The 18,305-nt window shown below is 37.9% G+C and overlaps 1 protein-coding gene across 1 annotated transcript in view; it reads right to left on the bottom strand.

Annotated features, from left to right (window-relative positions):
* The window catches only part of MYH15 (myosin heavy chain 15), a 146,543-nt gene that overhangs the window by 50,652 nt on the left and 77,586 nt on the right, over positions 1–18,305 (bottom strand). The window contains exons 26-29 of the mRNA XM_086675516.1: positions 17,034–17,124; positions 14,385–14,774; positions 5,601–5,727; positions 974–1,092 (exon numbers count right to left, since the gene is read on the bottom strand). Of these exons, the coding sequence (XP_086531642.1) occupies positions 974–1,092; positions 5,601–5,727; positions 14,385–14,774; positions 17,034–17,124 (727 nt within the window). The remainder of the gene's footprint in view (positions 1–973; positions 1,093–5,600; positions 5,728–14,384; positions 14,775–17,033; positions 17,125–18,305) is intronic.

Genomic DNA, 18,305 nt, shown 5'->3' with positions numbered 1-18,305 from the left:
TACAAACCATGGTGGTCATTTAAAAATGTACATATAATATTAGGGCGTCTGGGTGGCTCAGTAGGTTAAGCAACCAACTCTTGATTTGGGGTCAGGTTATGATCTCATGGTTCGTGAGTTCGAGCCCTGCGTTGGGCTCTGCACTGATGACATGGAGCCTGCTTGGGATTCTCTCTCTCCCTCTCTGCCCCTCCCCCACTCACTCACCTGAGCGTGTGTGCTCCCTCCCTCTCTCTCTCTCAAAATAAACAAACATATAAAAAATAAAAATGTATATATAATATAGAAAACAAGGAGAGTGGAGGGAATAAAATAAAATATTTAAGAATAGAAGTCCATAGTCTCAATGACCTTCACCTCAGAGTAGATGCCTTTGCAGTGAGATTACTAATAAGCGAGGCACTTTGGGGTGTTAGCAACAAGGTGCCTTGAATATGAATGAAGAATTAACTTGAAATAACCAGAGCTCAAAGAATTTCTCTCTCATAGGCTTTCACCTTAAAGAGCCACTTTCACTGGGGTCACCTGCTAGCAACATTATATATCCTCTTAGGAAGAAATGACCACTATGTATAATTTATTGACAACTTAAAAGTAATATTGAACTAAGTCAGCCTCATTAGTTTCATTCTGGTCCTTTATTTAATTTAACCTCTTGGTGCAATTCAGAATCAAAGATCCATAAAGAGCCTTGCTGACTTACTGTTCAAGTAATAATGCAAAATGGAAATACACAGTTTGCTTGCTCTAAATCTGACAAACTAGACAAGTAATTTGAATCACTGAGGAAGATCCTTCAGTGATCAAGGCCCTTCCCAGCACATACAAGGTCCACCATGTTCTTTTTCCCACAACTTCTGAGGCACTTTCCTCTCTTCTTTTGTATGGGAAGATATTGAAACTGCCCCATCAAGCACTAGTATTTTTTTACACATACAGTCAAGCTACTGGTGAGAAATAATAGATGCATTACTTTGGACTCCTCTTCCAGTTGCCCTTTTAGTTCTTCTATCTGTCGAGTGAGGCTGCTCTTCTCCCTGGAAAGTTGGTTTATCAGAGCCTCCTTTTCTTCCAGCCTCCTTAGGAGCTCTCCTATAGAAACATTTCACAAAGTAAGTTAATCATGGCCTTCCTCCTCATCCACTATCTCCTCACTTAACTCGTTCACTTGAAGGGCAACCACAATGACTCCTACAACATATTTATAATACTTAAAAAGGTCTTAGAGTTCGGTTATCAGCAGCACCATAGCAATGTTCCATTCCAGGACTCACAAAAGAGACCTGATAAAGAACTGATTTTTAGCAGTGAGTCTGAGTCAATAACAGGTAATATTAGCTACCATGTATTGAGAATCTTCTATGCAGTAGGTACTACTATCTAGTTAAATTCTCGTAACTCCTTGATTATTTCGGTACTTTATTACCCACATTACAGAAGGGAAACCAGGGAGACTTACTTGAATATGATGGAGACACAAACATGCACAGACAGTAGTTGGTGAAGGTAGATTCAAATCAAGCTTTTAACCCTGAATAACACATTCTTTTAGGCTATGCTCCCTTGTTCATTTCATGTGGCACTACCAATTTCTGGCTATATAATTTCTAGATAATTACAACTTCTTTGCCTCACTTCTAAAATGAGGACAATAAAAAATTGTTAATGGAAATTAAATGAGTATGAATGTGTTTTGTAGACTAATTGCTAAATAAATATTAGAAATAGTCATTAAATAGTAGAGGCTATGACCACGGTGGGGGGGGGGGATTCCATTATACTGTAGTCTACCCTCTCTGATAGATAGACTGATGATAAGACAGAAATGTCTTGGTGATTAGCAACAGTACCAGATGCTGAGCCAATCATGGGCAGAGGCAGTTGCTCCCATAGTTTCATTAGTATAACACTAAAAGCCCCAAATATTTATGACCCCCATATCTCTTGCTATAAACAAGTTCTAAACCTCTCAGCATCCTAAGGAAGCATCTATTTGGGCTAAAGTAGCAGTTCTCAATCTTTCTGGTCTCAGGAACACTCTATATGCTTAGAATTTATTAGGTACCCCAAAGAGATTTTGTTTACATGGATTTTATTTTTAATAGTTGGTGTATTTGAAATTAAAAGAAAAAACTTAAATATGTATTAATTCATTTTCAAATAATAATAAAAATCTTAGTGATGTGTTAATATGTTAACATAAACAACACTTTTTTAAAGAAAAAAAAAATTTTCTGTGGTTTTCCAAAACCACAGAAAAGTCAGTGATAAAAATGACATTATTTTACATTTTTAAAAATATCTGCCTTAATAAAAACTAGATTTTCATATTTGCCTCTGAAGTCAATCTATTGTAATACACGGGTTTTATTGAAGTATATGAAGAAAATCCAGCCTGGAAAAGGGAGATGGAGAAGGGAGATGTATTTTACAGTCTTCAGTCTTTTCATTTTTAAAAAAAATTTTCATTGTCTTTTCAGATAATTGTGACGATTATTTGATACAACACCAAAACTCAACAAATAGAAATTTCTCAAGGATTAGGTGCAATGTGTTACTCTGTTACATTAAACTTTATGAGTCCATTTTAAACTTTGAATGGATCTTTCACCCACACATGATTGTATAACATCATGCAGTGGTGATTTGAAAAATATGTGTTCACTGAATTATGCAGATCTTCAAAATGTTGACACATTCCCTTATACAATATTTAAAAAAGCATGTTTGTTAACATCACTAGTGATCTCATCAGAAAAGTCTTTGAGAATTGAGACCATCAAGCTCATGATGGCATATACAGGCTTTCAGAATCTGATTTTTGCCTAAAACTCCAATTTTATTATTGGCAACAAATAATATCAGTTGTTTTCTTTGAAGCGACAGACTCACTTTGTTCATTTTTGAGAAAATATCTGCCAAATATTTAAGTCAGAACATAGTTTGTCCTTTCAAATAAATAAGATACTCCCTGAAAACACCTGCTAGCTCAACACAGAACTTAATCACACATCATACTTCAGAGGGGTAAGGCGGTGATGGGTGAACAAGGTGAAGGGAATTCAGAGCACACATTGTGAGGAGCACTAAGAAATGTATAGAATTGTTCAATCACTGTATTATACAGCTGAAACTAACATAACACTATGTTAACTGTACTGGAATTAAAATTTTTAAAGCTTCTTTAAAAAAACAAAATGGAAGTGCTTTAAGCATACGTCTTTTGTTATCAGAGAGAATATTAAAAAGATATATACTTGGGGTCAGGATGTAATAGGATTGATTTTTATTGCTTTATTAAGGACATTCTTACCTAAAACTGACTCCCCCCCAAAACAACTGTATGTATCACTGAATATAATGATTAATAGTACAGTGTGGTACCACTGTCTTGATGAGTGTCTTGATGAGGCTCAAGTAGTTTTAATTGTCACTGCTTTTGCAGCATCAATATAAATGTCAAAAGAACTAAAAAAAAGCAATCATTTTAACCTCATAAGCCCTCTTCAAGGGTCTTGATGATTGCTGGTGTTCTGTGGACCAAACCGAAAATCTCTGGGTGACAACATCATATTGAAAAGGAGCCTGAAGAAATGCCAATCCACTAGGGGGTTGAGACTAATATATCACGTATCTTATAGAGCACGTGCCCACTTCACATGGCTTAATTGATCACATTTACCACTGACTGGCTTTAAAAGCGGAGTTTGATATGTTGACAGGGCAGGGCATGAGACTAGTGGGTAATGGCAAAAAAGCAACAAAAAATCTAGAGCATAGACCCAGTGAGGGGAAAGGAGGTTTGGATAGGTATGTACTTAAAATTTAATTCACACAAAGCCAAAAGGTGAAAATAAGAATTAAAGGAAGGAAAAAAAAGGTCCTTCATCCTGAGCTGAATTATCGCTTCACACCCACTTTCACTCCACTCACTTACCTAGTAATTTCCTCATCAAAAAAGTGAGTAGAAAATTAATGCCAATAACCTAGGGGGAGGTAGGCAGTGCCTATCACAACAATTTTATACAGCACATCATTTAGGGCCAGACATATAAGTATTCTCCAGTCTTGTCACTGGACTGTAGAGTCCACAGACTATGTCCTACATAGCAGAGAGCAACTTGGGGATTTTATAACAAGGCTAAGTGTCATATACCCTGCTCCCACTATAAGAATCCTAGTCAGTGTCCCTGCTAGAACCAAAAACACTATCTTCTGGGCTTCTAGGTTTATAGTTTTGCCAGCCCATTATAATTTAGCTTTAATTCTAGAATTACTATCTAGAAACAGGTGTCCACTAGCAGAAGGATGTGATACAGTCCAAATGGTCTTTATTCTTTTTGTTAAGTATGTGCCTCTGGGCAAGAATATTGTTTGTTTTCATTGACCTAGGAATTTGAACTCTGGAAATATATTCCTAAAAATAATTCTAATTACAGAGAAACAGCTAGTCACATGCTGTTCACAGCAGAGAAACAAGTCAAGTTCCGAGGCAAGGTTAAGTAAACTATAGTCCCTCTACTTGACGGGTTAGAAGTAGCCATTATAAATGACTAAGTATGAAAGATACAAAAAAAAAAAAAAAAAACTTGTGAAAATTGAAAAAAAGAAAAGAAAAACAAAAAAATTGCCACAATGTAAAAGATTGGGGGGAAAAAACCATGAAACACAGAAAACTATCAATAGTAGCTGAAAGTACAGAGTAAACCTTGGTACATTTTTCTACTTTTTATTTATCAAGTGTTTGTGCAGCACCAATAAGTGGCAGGCATTATTCTAGATGACTGACATATATCAGTGAATAAAACAAAGCTTACATGAAGCTTACATTCTCACAGATGGAGACAGACAAATAAGCACATTTATCATGTCAAGTATGTCGTTCGTTTGAAGGTATTAAATACTCTAAAAAAAGAAGCAGAGAGTGGTTGAGAGCACTCAAATGTTGCCTTCTCAACAAGGCCTATCCTGACGTCCTCAGATATCTGTTTGATTAACCTTCATCTTCAAGTCTCTGGAGAATTAACGGAGTATTCTGGGCAGAGGAAGAGGCTAGAGCAAGACCCTAGGACGCGAATGTGCCTGGTGTGTTAAAAACTCAGCCAAGGCAGAATGAGAGAAAGGGAAAGTAGTAGAAGAGGTCAGAGAGATAATGAGGGGTCCAAAAATGTGGCCTTTGTAGGCTATTGCATAGACTATAGCTTTTACTAAGTATAAAAAAAAGTATGGGTTTATTATTGAAAATTAGAAAAAATGTCTGTTTCAATGAGGTTGACACTATAAAAAGTCATGCCTTACAGGCTGTGTGGACAGCCCCTGTCATCTTTTGATCTTGAGAGTTGCTTCCTCCAACTGCATAGTGCTTTTCTCCTTCCCGAAGGAGAGCTGGGTGGAGCTTCCCAAAGCAGCACGGGGGAGGGGGGGGACCTTTACCAGACAAGAGCATGTCCGTGGACAAGGTTAACCCAGAGACTGCATTCCTCCCCTAGAATCTTTAAATATTCACTCAGTTTCAGTAACTGATTCATCATCTCAGGAGTCCCTCCACCAGGCTGCTGGGACCGAGGCTGGCTCACAAATGAAGCAGCACATTTACTTACCATTCTCACTCCGTAGCTTTGTCTTCTGTGCTTTTAGGTCATTTGCCAACTGACTCACTTCATCTAGTTTCACATTTGCTTCATTCAAGCGCTCTTCATACAGACTACAGAGCTTCTCAGAGTTAGCCTAGGGTTGAGAATGAAGAGTTGAGCATGGCTCATGGAGTTCCTGCTGAATTAGCTGCATAAGAATGGGAAATGGTATGGGGCGCCTGGGTGGCTCAGTCGGTTGGGCGGCTGACTTCGGCTCAGGTCATGTCTCGCGGTCCGTGAGTTCGAGCCCCGCGTCGGGCTCTGTGCTGACAGCTCAGAGCTTGGAGCCTGTTTCAGATTCTGTGTCTCCCTCTCTCTGACCCTCCCCCATTCATGCTCTGTCTCTCTCTATCTCAAAAATAAATAAAAGTTAAAAAATTAAAAAAAAAAAAAAAAAAGAAAGGGAAAGGGAAAGGGTGGTTCCTGGGACCCTTGTGCTCTCTTCTGCTCTGAAGACCACAGCTAACATTTGGAAAACTGTATCTTCTAATTTCATCACACACAGTAAACTTAAGGTCTGGTACTTTAAGGAGCCCAAACTTCTTAGGCCGTAGGTGTCATGGAGAAACCAAATTCCCTGGGTATTGGGACCCTCTCTAGAATTCTTTGCTCTTTTGGAGAAGGAAACATACCAAACACTGATGAAGTACACAGCCACTTTCTGACATTATGTTATATATTTAACTATCTTTCTCTCCCACTAGAATAGGCTTCATGAGAATAGAGATTCTGTTGGATCACAGATAGCACCCCCCCCAAGTGCCTAGAATAGTATGTAGTACATACAAGAAGTTCAATAAACAACTGGGAACATACAAAGGAGAGGGAGGGAACAGAGGAAGCAGGAAAGAAATCCAAAGCGCTGACTAAGCAGTAGAGGAGAAAGTAGGTAGATCTGAGCTGCCATGGCTTAATGGAAGTTTGAACTGTCAAAGCAACTGCACCCTCTGGATCACTAAGGCTGAAGGCTCAAGGTAACCCTGTTGAGTTAACACTCAATTCTAAACTCCAGCTTCTCAGAATGGGTATTTTGTGCTTGGAGAAAGGGATATGCCATTTGGCCGTTGTACCTCCACCTATTTAAATACCATCAGATTTTTGCCACACTCTGAAAGGGAATGATAGGACTTTGAGACTCAAGATTCTAAAATAGGACCAAGAACTGTCAGATGTATAATGGTTGTGTCCCTTTACCTAGCTTTAATTTGCATCCTTGCTATTAATATGGTCAGAAAGGACATTGGTGTTCTAGAGATCCATAGTTCCATAGGTAGCTGTTTTTGTGTTTTGCTCTTTACATGTATTAAATCTCGTTCAATACAACAGTCCCGTGAGATCGTTGTTTTTACAATGAGTTCTATGGAAAAGGAAGAATTAAGACAACAAAGAAGGGATCACACCAATGGCATTCCAAGAAAATGGTGACACATGTGAAATCTGGTGGTAAGCCTAATATTCTGAATATTAATATAATTTGTATGATGTAGCAATGGCCAAAGATGAGGAACATTTTTAAGATGTCAGGTTTAGTCCTCTGGGAAACTCCTGAATCTACAAAAACCTTGGAGACCTCCAGCTAGAGCCAACTCTGTGTTGAAGATTGTTCTCTTCAAGCTTACACTAGTGACTATTCTAAACCCCCAGTGAAAAACTACTAGATTACATCTTCTTATATTCCCAAGGCAGTGTGTGGTGCTGGACACAAAATAGGTACTTAACATATGTCTAAGACAATCAAATTACTGCCTTAGTGAGAGATTGGCCAACATGCCCACTAAAGTTTACTTAGAGGTCACATTCAAGCTTTCCTTATAATCCCCAACCCCCAAATTTATTTTTTAGCTTGGTGAAGATATTATCCACTGATTAGGAAACCAGTGAAGAGCCAAATCAGGTGCATGCCCATTTGGAGGCTTATAAGGAATGTCATGTAGTTCAAGCTCAAAGATGTTCCATAGCATACCCAGGCTTGCTGGTGAGTATGCAGCCAAACTTGGCAGAGATTCAATGACCAGCTTCTCATACAATGCCATCAGCATCATGTAGGATAGAGCACTGATGTTAAATGTCAGGCACATTCAGTTATCCATACTCTCCACTTACTACTTTAAAAAGGCTGTAGTATTGATAAATGTAACAGTCTTTAGATGGTCGGAAATGTCTACTTATATTTCATATGTTGAACAGGTTTGCTCTCACTCCTAAAAGCAATTTTACAAAGTTGGCACACTGATTTTTTTCAACAAAATATCCTTAAAAGTTCAGATTGACTCTTTTCTATAAACGAGAAGACAGAATCAGAAAAGCTAAACATCTTGTCCAAATTCACAGAGCTAGTGAGTATTAGAATTAAGATTTGAACTGATAACTGCCTGTACAGAGGCAAAAAAAAAAAAAAAAGCCAAAACTAGACTCCTAAGTATCTGTTATATGAAGTAGTAATAACAAAGGGAATGTTACATTGACATCCAGTTGGCTCATATTGTCATGAGTCCTGAGTGCCAGAGGAAACAGGATAAAAATATGGTAACTATGTAAACCATCTTTATTTTATGTTGTCTCCAATAATAAATGACCCATTAACTGGGCCAGGAAGAAGACATCCAGGTGTGAGAAATAGCACTTCTGTTTATGGCCCTGAATATTCTATGCTATGCATCTGTTTGCTGAGGGTGAAAGAACACGGAGCTCTATAAGACAACTTAGTCAATGGTGTGTGGAAATGGCTAGCAAAGGAGCCAGAGAATCCCCAGTGTTTAAGAGACTCCTGTGTAGTAAAGCCCAGCTGGGCTGTGCATATCTGCAGAGCATGCAGCCACCTGGACAGACAGAAAAGGCATGCGCTCTGAGGCATAGCTTCAAATGGTAGGTATTGATGGGCCATGTTAACCATTGGCATAGCGTTTTCTACTTACAATGTATTTTTATAAGCAGGATCTGCAAAAGACAATGAAATTATTTATCTAAAGGTAGTCTTTACAGGGTATATCATTCAAATGGTTGTACCTTCAAAAGAATGCATAAATATAGGCATTAATTTTGATACTAGGAAAGAAAAGGTTAATGGAATAATGTACATTCATCTTACAGCTGATTCTTAAAATGCTGCCTAAAAATGCTGTCTCCCAGAAATGCAGGAACCAATGGGAATTCAAAATAATCAAGATAATTGTGAGATTGACTATAACTTCTAAATTTCCCTGGGCTTCTCTGTCAGCATAATATGCTTTTTGAAAATGCTTCAGTTTCCACTGTACCACTGAGTATTGGCATTCCTGGCATTATAATTCAGGAAAAGATGAAATAAACAATTCAAGAAAAATTTAAGTATAATATATATGCCTATGAGAATGAACATAATCAATTTATCCCACCAGGAAATATTTAAGGTAGCAGCACAATGTGGCCACACACCAACATAAACAGAATTTGGAGTCAAGGCCCATCTCTGCCATAATTGTATGACCTTGGATAGTCACTGAATCTATGTGCCACAGAATTCCCAAAAGGCATATATAAAAGTTAATGCTAGTACTTGAGTATACAGGTTATGCATATCATGTAGTAAACATGAGTAAAATAAGACCTAGTTTCTGCCCTAGAGATGCTTTCTATTTAAGCAAAGTTAAAAGACTATATAATGCAGCAATACAAGAGGGATCCCAAAAGTGCTATAGTAATTCTGAAATAGATAAAGTTTTAATAAGGGAAGTTGAACTTGAGCATTCCAGGGAGAGGGCTTAGTTTGGAAAAGGCACATTGGTGGGAAAAGATATTTGGTGAAAGGCAAGCATGTTAGCTTGGCTGAAATGGAAGGTCCATGAAGCAGTAATGGAATCTAAAATTGGCAGGGCAGATTGGGTCAGATCACAGGCCATACGGTACCTTGAAAAGCAGCAATTTGGAGTTCACTGTTAAGCAGGGACATGACTCTATAAAGCCATGTCTAGAAATATTCATATGGATACTATATGGGATAGATTGAGAAAAGAAAAACTAGAAGCAAAAAAATAATAATAATTTAGGAAACCACATTAATAGTCAGTTAAAAGGTAATGAAAGTCCTACCTGTGTGTGGGTATGGAATGGAAAACTGTAAGACAGTGAAGAATTGACCTGCTGCAAGAATTGATTGGAAAGCAAAGAACAAGGGAGGAAACACATAATCAATTACAGGCTTTAAGCCTGGGTGATGGGAATAAACAGGGTGTCAGTGACAGAAATGTCCAGAAGAAACACTAGATTCAGAAGAAGGTGATAAGTTCGGTTTTAGACATGCTAATCTGAGTAAAGGAAGACATTACTGATCTTTGAAAAAACAATTTAAGAGAATACTTTTAAGTAATGTAGGGGAAAGAAAAGACACTGAGGGAGTTATAGGAGTGAGGAGGTAGTGAGTGCTAGTGGGTGGTGGGTACTCGTCTCCAAAGATGACTCCCCAGTGAGCCATACCCTCTGGTATTCATACCTTTGTGTAGACCCCTACCTGTGACTTATAACTGAATCACTCCACTGCATTGTAAGTCTGCCTCACAAGAATTGTTGCAGCTTCTGTCTTGGTCTCTTGTAATACTTGCTTTTGTTCCCTAAATTGCCTTGTAAGAAGTCCAAGTCCTCTGTGGCTGCCATGCTGTGAGGAAACCCAAACTAGGCACATGGTGAGAGAGATTTCCATCTAGCCTCCATCTGTTCTGGTTGTCCCAGCTCAGGAAACAGACATGGGAATGAATAAACCTTCAGATGACTCCAGTCTCAACTGCCATCTGAGCTAAGCCAGTCAACCCCAGAACCAAGGGAGATGATAATAAATTGCTATTTCAAGCTACAAGGTTTAGGGATGATTTGTTATACAGCAATAGATAAATAGAACAATACTCTTTGGTCAAGGAGACAGATTAAGGCAGATATAGATAGACCTTGCTTCCTTCTCCTAGTGTCTGAGGAAAAGTCTTTTTTATTTTGGTTTGTTTTGCAATGGGTGAGTAATGGTTATGTGGAAAAATATTTTATTCTTTGGGACAAGAAGGAAAGAAATGGATGAGTGTAAGAAAAATATAAGGTGAAGAGAGAAGTTATACTGAATGGTCTTGATTTTATCAGTTAGGTCTTACCATTTATTGAAAAGGATTTAGAAAGTCAGGGTTAGAATCTGAGGGAGGATTTTGTTTAAAATAAAACAGAAGGTGAATTAGAAGAATAAAGAACTTCTGAGCAGCAATGAAATTCTAGAGGAAATTGGAAAGTATGAAATTCATACCTAATTAGTATGGATTTATGGTGAACCTATCAACAGTTTTATGACTATGACTTCCTACTAAGATATGCAGAAACAGAAGAATTCCTGAGGATAAACAAGAGGCAGAGAAAATTATAAAGAGTAAGGACTTCTAGAGTCTCATTTGGGCTGAGGAAAGCAAATGAAGCCTACAGGGCATGGAGAAAGCATGCTTTCATTGCTGAGAGAAAGATGAGTCCATATAAAAGGCAGAATACAGATGAGATAGAGGAGAGAGGACTTAAATCCTTACTAGATTTATATTCTAAGATAATTGGCAGGAAGAGTGGAGAGAAAGAGAAGGAAAAGCAGGATGTTTTGTGTTTCCTTCTACCCAATGTGGTTTTTTAAAGGGAATTAAGGCTAAATATTTTAGGAGTCACTCAGTATCTCTGAAGAAATGCTGCATTTTTCTGGCCATGGTCCATGAAAGTTGAGTTTTATTGTTGGTTTGTCTCTTTCCCAGATAACTTCCCAAATTCTGCTCACAAGGAGAATGTGACACTGGCTATAGTCATACCTTGGAGATGTTGTGGGGTCAGTTCCAGACAAGTGCAATAAAGGTATTATCACAGTAAAGTGAGTCAGTGAAGTTTTTGGTTTCCCAGTGCACACAAAAGTTATATTTACCCTATACTGTAGTCTATTAACTGCACATTAGCATTATGTCTTTAAAAAAGCAATGTGTATGTCATAATTTAAAATACTTTATTGTTAAAAAATGCTAACCATCAACCGAGCTTTCAATGAGTCATAATCTTTTTGTTGGTGGAGGGTCTTGGCCTCAACGTTGATGGCTGCTGACTGACCAGGCTGCTAGTTGCTGAAGGCTAGGGTGGCTGTGGCAATTTCTGAGAATAAGACAACAATGAGTTTTGACACATCATTTGACTCTTCCTTTCATAAATGATTTCTGTGTAGCATGTGATGCTGCTTGATAGCATTTTACCCACAGAACCTCCTTCAGAATTGGAGTCAATCCTCTCAAACCCTGCTGCTGCTTGATCAACTAAGTTTACATCATATTCTAAATCCTTTGTTGTCATTTCAATAACCTTCACAGCATCTTCACCAGGAGTAGGTTCCATCTCAAGAAACCACTTTCCTTGCTCATCCATAGGAAGCAACTCCTCATCTGTTAAAGTTGTATCATGAGATTGCAGCAATTCAGGTGCATCTTCAGGCTCCACTTCTAATTCCAGTTCTCTTGCTTTTTCTACCACATCTTCAGTTACTTCCTCCAGTGGAACCTTGAACCTTTCAAAGTTATCCGGAAGGATTGGAACCAACTTCTTCGAAACTCCTGCTAATGTTTGGCCTCTTCCTGTGAATCATGAATGTTTTTAATCTAGAATGGTGAATGCTTTCCAGAAGGTTTTCAATATACTTTGCCCAGGTCCATGAGAAGAATCACTATCTGTGGCAGCTATAGACCTACAAAATGTATTTCTTAAATCATGAGATTTGAAAGTCAAAATGACTCTTTGATCCATGGGCTGTAGGATGGATGTTGTGTTAGCAGGCATGAAGACAACATGAATCTTCTTGTATATCTTCATCAGAGTTTTTCAGTGACCAGGTGCATTGTCGACGAGTAGTACTACTTTGAAAGGAATCTTCTTTTCTGAGCAGATCTCAATAGTGGACTTTAAATATGTGTCGTCATCCAGACTTTGTTGTTCCATTTCTAAAGCACAGGCAAAGTACATTTAGCATGATTCTTAAGAGCCCTAGGGTTTTCACAATGGTAAGTGGGCACTGGCTTCAATTTTAGCTCCTAACAGGAGTTAGCCTGTCCTTTGAAGCCAGGCATTGCCTTCTCCTCCCTAGTTATGAAAGTCCTAGATGGAATCTTCTTCCAACAGAAGATTGTCTACATTGAAAATCTGTATTTAGTGTAGCCACCTTCATGAAATATCTTAGCTAGATCTGCTAGTAAATTTGCTGTAGTTTCTACACCAGCACTTGCTGTTTCACCTTACACTTTTATTTTATAGGGACTGCTTCTTTCCTTAAACATCATGAACCAATATCTGCTAGTTTCAGCCATGTCCTGTAGCTTCTTCACCTCTCTCAGCCTTCACAGAATTAAAGAGAGTTAGGCTTTTGCTCTGGATTAGGCTTTGGCTTAAGGGAATGCTGTAGTTGGCTTGATCTCCTATCCAGACCACTCAAACTTTCTCCATTATCAGCAATAAGGCTGTTTCACTTGCTTATAATTCATGTGCTCACTGAAGTAGCACTTTTAATTTCCTTCAAGAATTTTTCCTGTGCATTCACAACTTGGCTAGCCATTTAGCACAAGAGGCCTAGCTAGCTCTCAGCCAGTCTTGGCTTCCAACATGCCTTCCTCACTAAGCTTAATCATTTCTAGCTTTTGATTTAAAGCGAGAGATGTACAACTCTTCCCGTCACTTGAACACTTAGAAGACATTGTAGGGTTATTAATTGGCCTAATTTCAATATTGTTGTGTTTCAGGGAATAGAGAGGCCTAAGGAGAGGGGGAGAGAGATAGGAGAATAGCCAGTTGGTGGAACAGTCAGAACACACACACTTATCAAGTAAGTCTGCTGTCTTATATGGGCATGGTTCTTGGCACTCTCAAATAATTATAATAGTCACATCACAGATGACTGATCACAGATCACCATAATAAATATGATAATAATGAAAAAGTTTTAAATGTTGTGAGAATTACTAAACCGTGACACAGAGGCATGGAGTGAACATATGCTGTTGCATCAATGGCACCAATAGACTTCCTCAGGGTTGCCACAAACCTTCAATTGTAAAAACCACAATATCTGTGAAGCACAATAAAGCAAAGCTCAGTAAAATGAGGGAGGCCTCTATTTGTTCTGCTTAACCTAAACTAAGCCTCCTCTCAACTACCAGAAGATAGGATGGCCATTACCTGTGATCTGATACTAGTCATTTGATATGAGAGCTTATACTATATGGATTAGTGGTCTAGGTGAAGAAAGAATACATGGTGAAACTTCCTTCTCATGCTGGCTGGTTAAAGAGATGCCAGAGAACATGAAGGAGAAAAAAGTCTCTCCCCTTAGCAAAGTTCTTTGCGTCCACCATTCATCGAGACAGACCCTAGAGTATCTGAGCCACCCCTGAGGTGTTCTCCCAACGCAAAGCCATTCTTCAAGAGAGACACACGACTCACATAGCTAGTGGCTTCACTTTCTAGCCTACTTACTTATGTCATCATCAGAAAAACCCACAAGAAACATGGCCTGGAACTCCAATTAAACCAGAAGCTACTGTCAGGCTACAGTCAGGTAATAGCCATGTGACCTTAACAATGCGCACTGAGCTTAAGCCTGATCTAGTCAATCTAAAGAAATACAGCCTCCTTTAGCAAACACCTCAAGTCACCAATCCAGTTTATTTTTCTTTTCCTTTGCCTCCCCTACCTACTTCCATGTCCTGAAGTCCATAAGGTAGACTTGAGGATGCTTACCTTAGCTCTGGTCATCTGCTCAACATTGGTCAGGAGGTCACCCACTTCTAGCTGTAAGTCACTCTTGTCTTTTTCCAATTTCTGCTTGACCTGTTGTAGATTTTCTAGCCGGCCCTGGAGCTCAGACAAACTGTCTGCATGTCTCTTCTTCAAAGAGGCAGAAGTTGCCTCAAAGTGCAGTGTGGCCTCTTCCATGTCTTGGCGAAGCTTCTGGAATTTTGTTTCCTGTTTCTTCATTATGTCTAGCTGAGCCAAACGGGTGCCTCCTGCCTCCTCCAGCCTTTCATTCAAGTCTTCCAGTTCTTGTGTGAGGTCAGCTCTCTCCCTCTCCATCTTGGCTCGAGTGGTCCTTTCAGTTTCCAGTTCCCTTTTCAAATCCTGTATCTGATTCTGCAGCAATAAATAATTTTGACTTTTACTAAGCGCTTGTAGCATATTTTATATTCAAGAGCTTTACTGTATTTTTTAAAACTGTATCAAAACTAAGAAAAGTCATGTAATACCTTTGGTTTCATTCTATAAAGAAGATAGAATACATAGAAATTAAATGATTTCCCCAAATCACTACAAAGACCAGAGTTCAAATGTGCCCTTCCTCCAGATCTCCCAGCCCTTGTTGATGAGCAACTTCATTAAATTCTATACGTGGAGGAGAAACTACAGTAAAGAGGACTTTCCAAAAGAAGAGGAAGCACCTTTCATAGAACAAGAAAAAAAAATTTCAAGAGCTTAATGAAAACTAATATGATGAATTTTATACACAATACCTCATGCATCTGGGATTCATTTACCAATCTCAATTATTGGGATCTTGGGCAAATATCTGATGAATCAAATAAATATCTGAGTTCAAGCAACTTACTCATAAGAAACAGCATCAATTTAATTTCACACACAGTTCTGCCAAACTTGGTTACTTGGTTTCTTGGTCTGCAGGTGATTTCAAGTACCAGGAGATCCGAAGTAACGAATTAAAATGGGTGGAGGAATGGGGAGTGCTATGGTGAGTAGTAATCTGATACCATTAGAGGCAGAATTATTAGATAAAGGAAATTAGTGACAAGAACTCTCAGAGCCCCAAACTCTTGTAGTGTAAGGGCAAATAGCTCTACAAATCTTGATAGCATCATTATAGTACAGCACAGGAAAGCCACTGATGTTCAATAACATTACCTTAAATAATTAGGCATAGGTTAGGACGGGAGTGAAAAAGGATAGTATCTATTTTAGAGCATGTTTCCTTTCCTTTAAATTAGAGTACCATGGCTTCGAGGATGCCGATTTCTAGATCATGCCAATATGTAGGCTACCAGATCTGTAGATGAGTTGGGACAGAGAAGGCGCTAAAAAATTTGTGATTTCCACATCCAAGTAAACGTGATCCCCTTCCAACTAGTTATTCTGGGATCCAATACCTTTGTCCCAAACAATACTATCATTAAAACAAACATTTCTAGAACATTTCTTCAGAAATAATCTTTAGAGCATTAAAAAAAATTGTTTTAATGTTTATTCATTTTTTGAGAGACAGAGCATGAGTGGGGGAGGGGCAAGGAGAGAGGGAGACAGAATCCAAACAAACTCCAGGCTCTGAACTGACAGCACAGAGCCTGATGCGGGGCTTGAACCCACAAACCAGGAGATCACGACCTGAGCCAAAGTTGGACACTTAACCGACTGAGCCACCCAGGCACCCTAGAGCACCCTAGAGCCACCCTAGAGCATTTTTTTTAAATCATGAAGGTAAGAGAATTTGTCTTTTGGATAAATTGAAATTTTTGAGTCTTTTTATTTTGGATAAAGTCAAGTATCACTTGAAGACAAGCCTGGTGAATATGATAGATAATCGCTTGGAGATTAATATTGTGTTTGAAATCATGCCTATAAATCAGTGAGACTGTTTTTCTTATTTGATTTAAAATGTCTCAGAAAATAATTATCAGAAAGAGGCTCAAAATTATTTTGAGTAATGGTTACATTACTGAGATAAATATTTAGCTCCAAAAGAAAAACATCTATCATACAGATGTATATGCATACAGCATATGTGAGGAGTTACATATATGTGTGTATGTGTATATATCCATTCATACTTATTTTATAACATGGTCAAATAGTGTAAAACAGCCACATGGTCTAAAACTTATAAATAGCATCCCATTGCCAAATAATGTTTGGAGACTACAAGTAGGTACAAAACAGATTTTCAGCACAGAAATAGAATTGTTTTCTAATCACAAAGACTAATCATCATAAAAAATTAAATTGCTAACACTGAATGCTCACCACAGATCAAGCACTATGCTCACCACTTAAATGTACTATTGCATTTAATAACATTAGCTCAAAGGCTGTCAGGAAGATTAATAACTGAAAAAAATACGTATCTAGGATTTTAGCACAAAGTTTGGTTCACCACAAATATTCGACAAATTACCTGTTTTTATTACGGTAAGAAAATCTAAGCTTAAGAGGTAATTTTTCCAAGTCACTTATCTGTGGAATGTGGCAGTTTTCCTTCTTAACCACTGTTCTTTTCTGCTTCTGTCCATGGTTGCCTCAGGGTATGGATACCTTGGCAAAGCATTTGTCATTAAAGTACCAATTATTACCCATGAATCTACATATAGCTACATGAGAAATGATTACCTGAAGCTCTTTAACCATGTTCTGAAGCTGAGCCACCAGGCCTTTCTCCTTCTCCACCTTTGAACTCATCTGATTCATTTCTAGTTCTTTCCTGTAAGGGAAAAATGCATCAGATAGAATTTCTTAGGTGATAACATTTGACTTAAATATTTTAAAAATTATAGTAATAACACATGAAATTATTCTCTTATAAAAATTCAACTACTACATCTATATCTGAAGTCTCCTTGGCTCTCACACCCAATCTTTGTTCCTTCCCAAGAGGTAACCACCATTATCAATTTGGTATGAATCCTTCCAGACATTTTTTCTAAGTGTTGACATGCATTTGTGTTTACATATAGGTAGAAATAGTTTCATTTTCTCTACTGTGAAAGGTATAATATGTAATATTAAGTATAAATATAATTATATAAGTAATTAAATAAAATAATATAAATAATTAATAATATAGTATATTATTATATATAATTAATATATTATAATATTATAATATAACATATTATAATATATAATTAATAATATAAATAAATATATAATTAAATATAAATGTAAATATAAATAGTTTGTATTTATAGTTCCATAACTTATTTTTAACCCAATAACACATTTTAGTTTTTTTTCATGTTGGCCCATACATAAATTACTTCATTTTAAAAATTAACTGTGACATACTATTCCATAATTTAGACATCCTGTAGTTGATTTATCCACTTCCCCATTAATAAGCCCTTAGGTTTTCCCCAATATTTTCCTTCTGTAAATACCACTGTTCATAACCATGCCCCCTGTGCACATGTGAGTGTTTCCTTAGAGTGGATACAGAGTAGGGAATTCCCTGGGTCAGGTATAAGTGTGTGCTTAAAAATACATAACCCTGCCCTTTGCCCTTCAATAGCAGTGTGAGATTATTTCTCTATATTTACGCCTAATATTAGCATACTTCTAAATTATTCCTAATCTGACAGAAATTGGAAAATTAGAATGCCTTAGTTTTTAATGTCCCTGTTTAACAGTGAGGCAGCCTCTTGTCATTTAAAAATGGCCAATATGGGGCGCCTGGGTGGCACAGTCGGTTAAGCGTCCGACTTCAGCCAGGTCACGATCTCGCGCTCCGTGAGTTCGAGCCCCGCGTCAGTCTCTGGGCTGATGGCTCGGAGCCTGGAGCCTGTTTCCGATTCTGTGTCTCCCTCTCTCTCTGCCCCTCCCCCGTTCATGCTCTGTCTCTCTCTGTCCCCAAAAAAATAAATAAACGTTGAAAAAAAAATTTTT

Source organism: Puma concolor, chromosome C2 (assembly GCF_028749965.1).
Source record: "Puma concolor isolate L17-30 chromosome C2, mPumCon1.1.hap2, whole genome shotgun sequence".
Lineage (NCBI taxonomy): Eukaryota > Metazoa > Chordata > Mammalia > Carnivora > Felidae > Puma > Puma concolor.
This window is presented reverse-complemented; position numbering and strand designations above follow the sequence as displayed.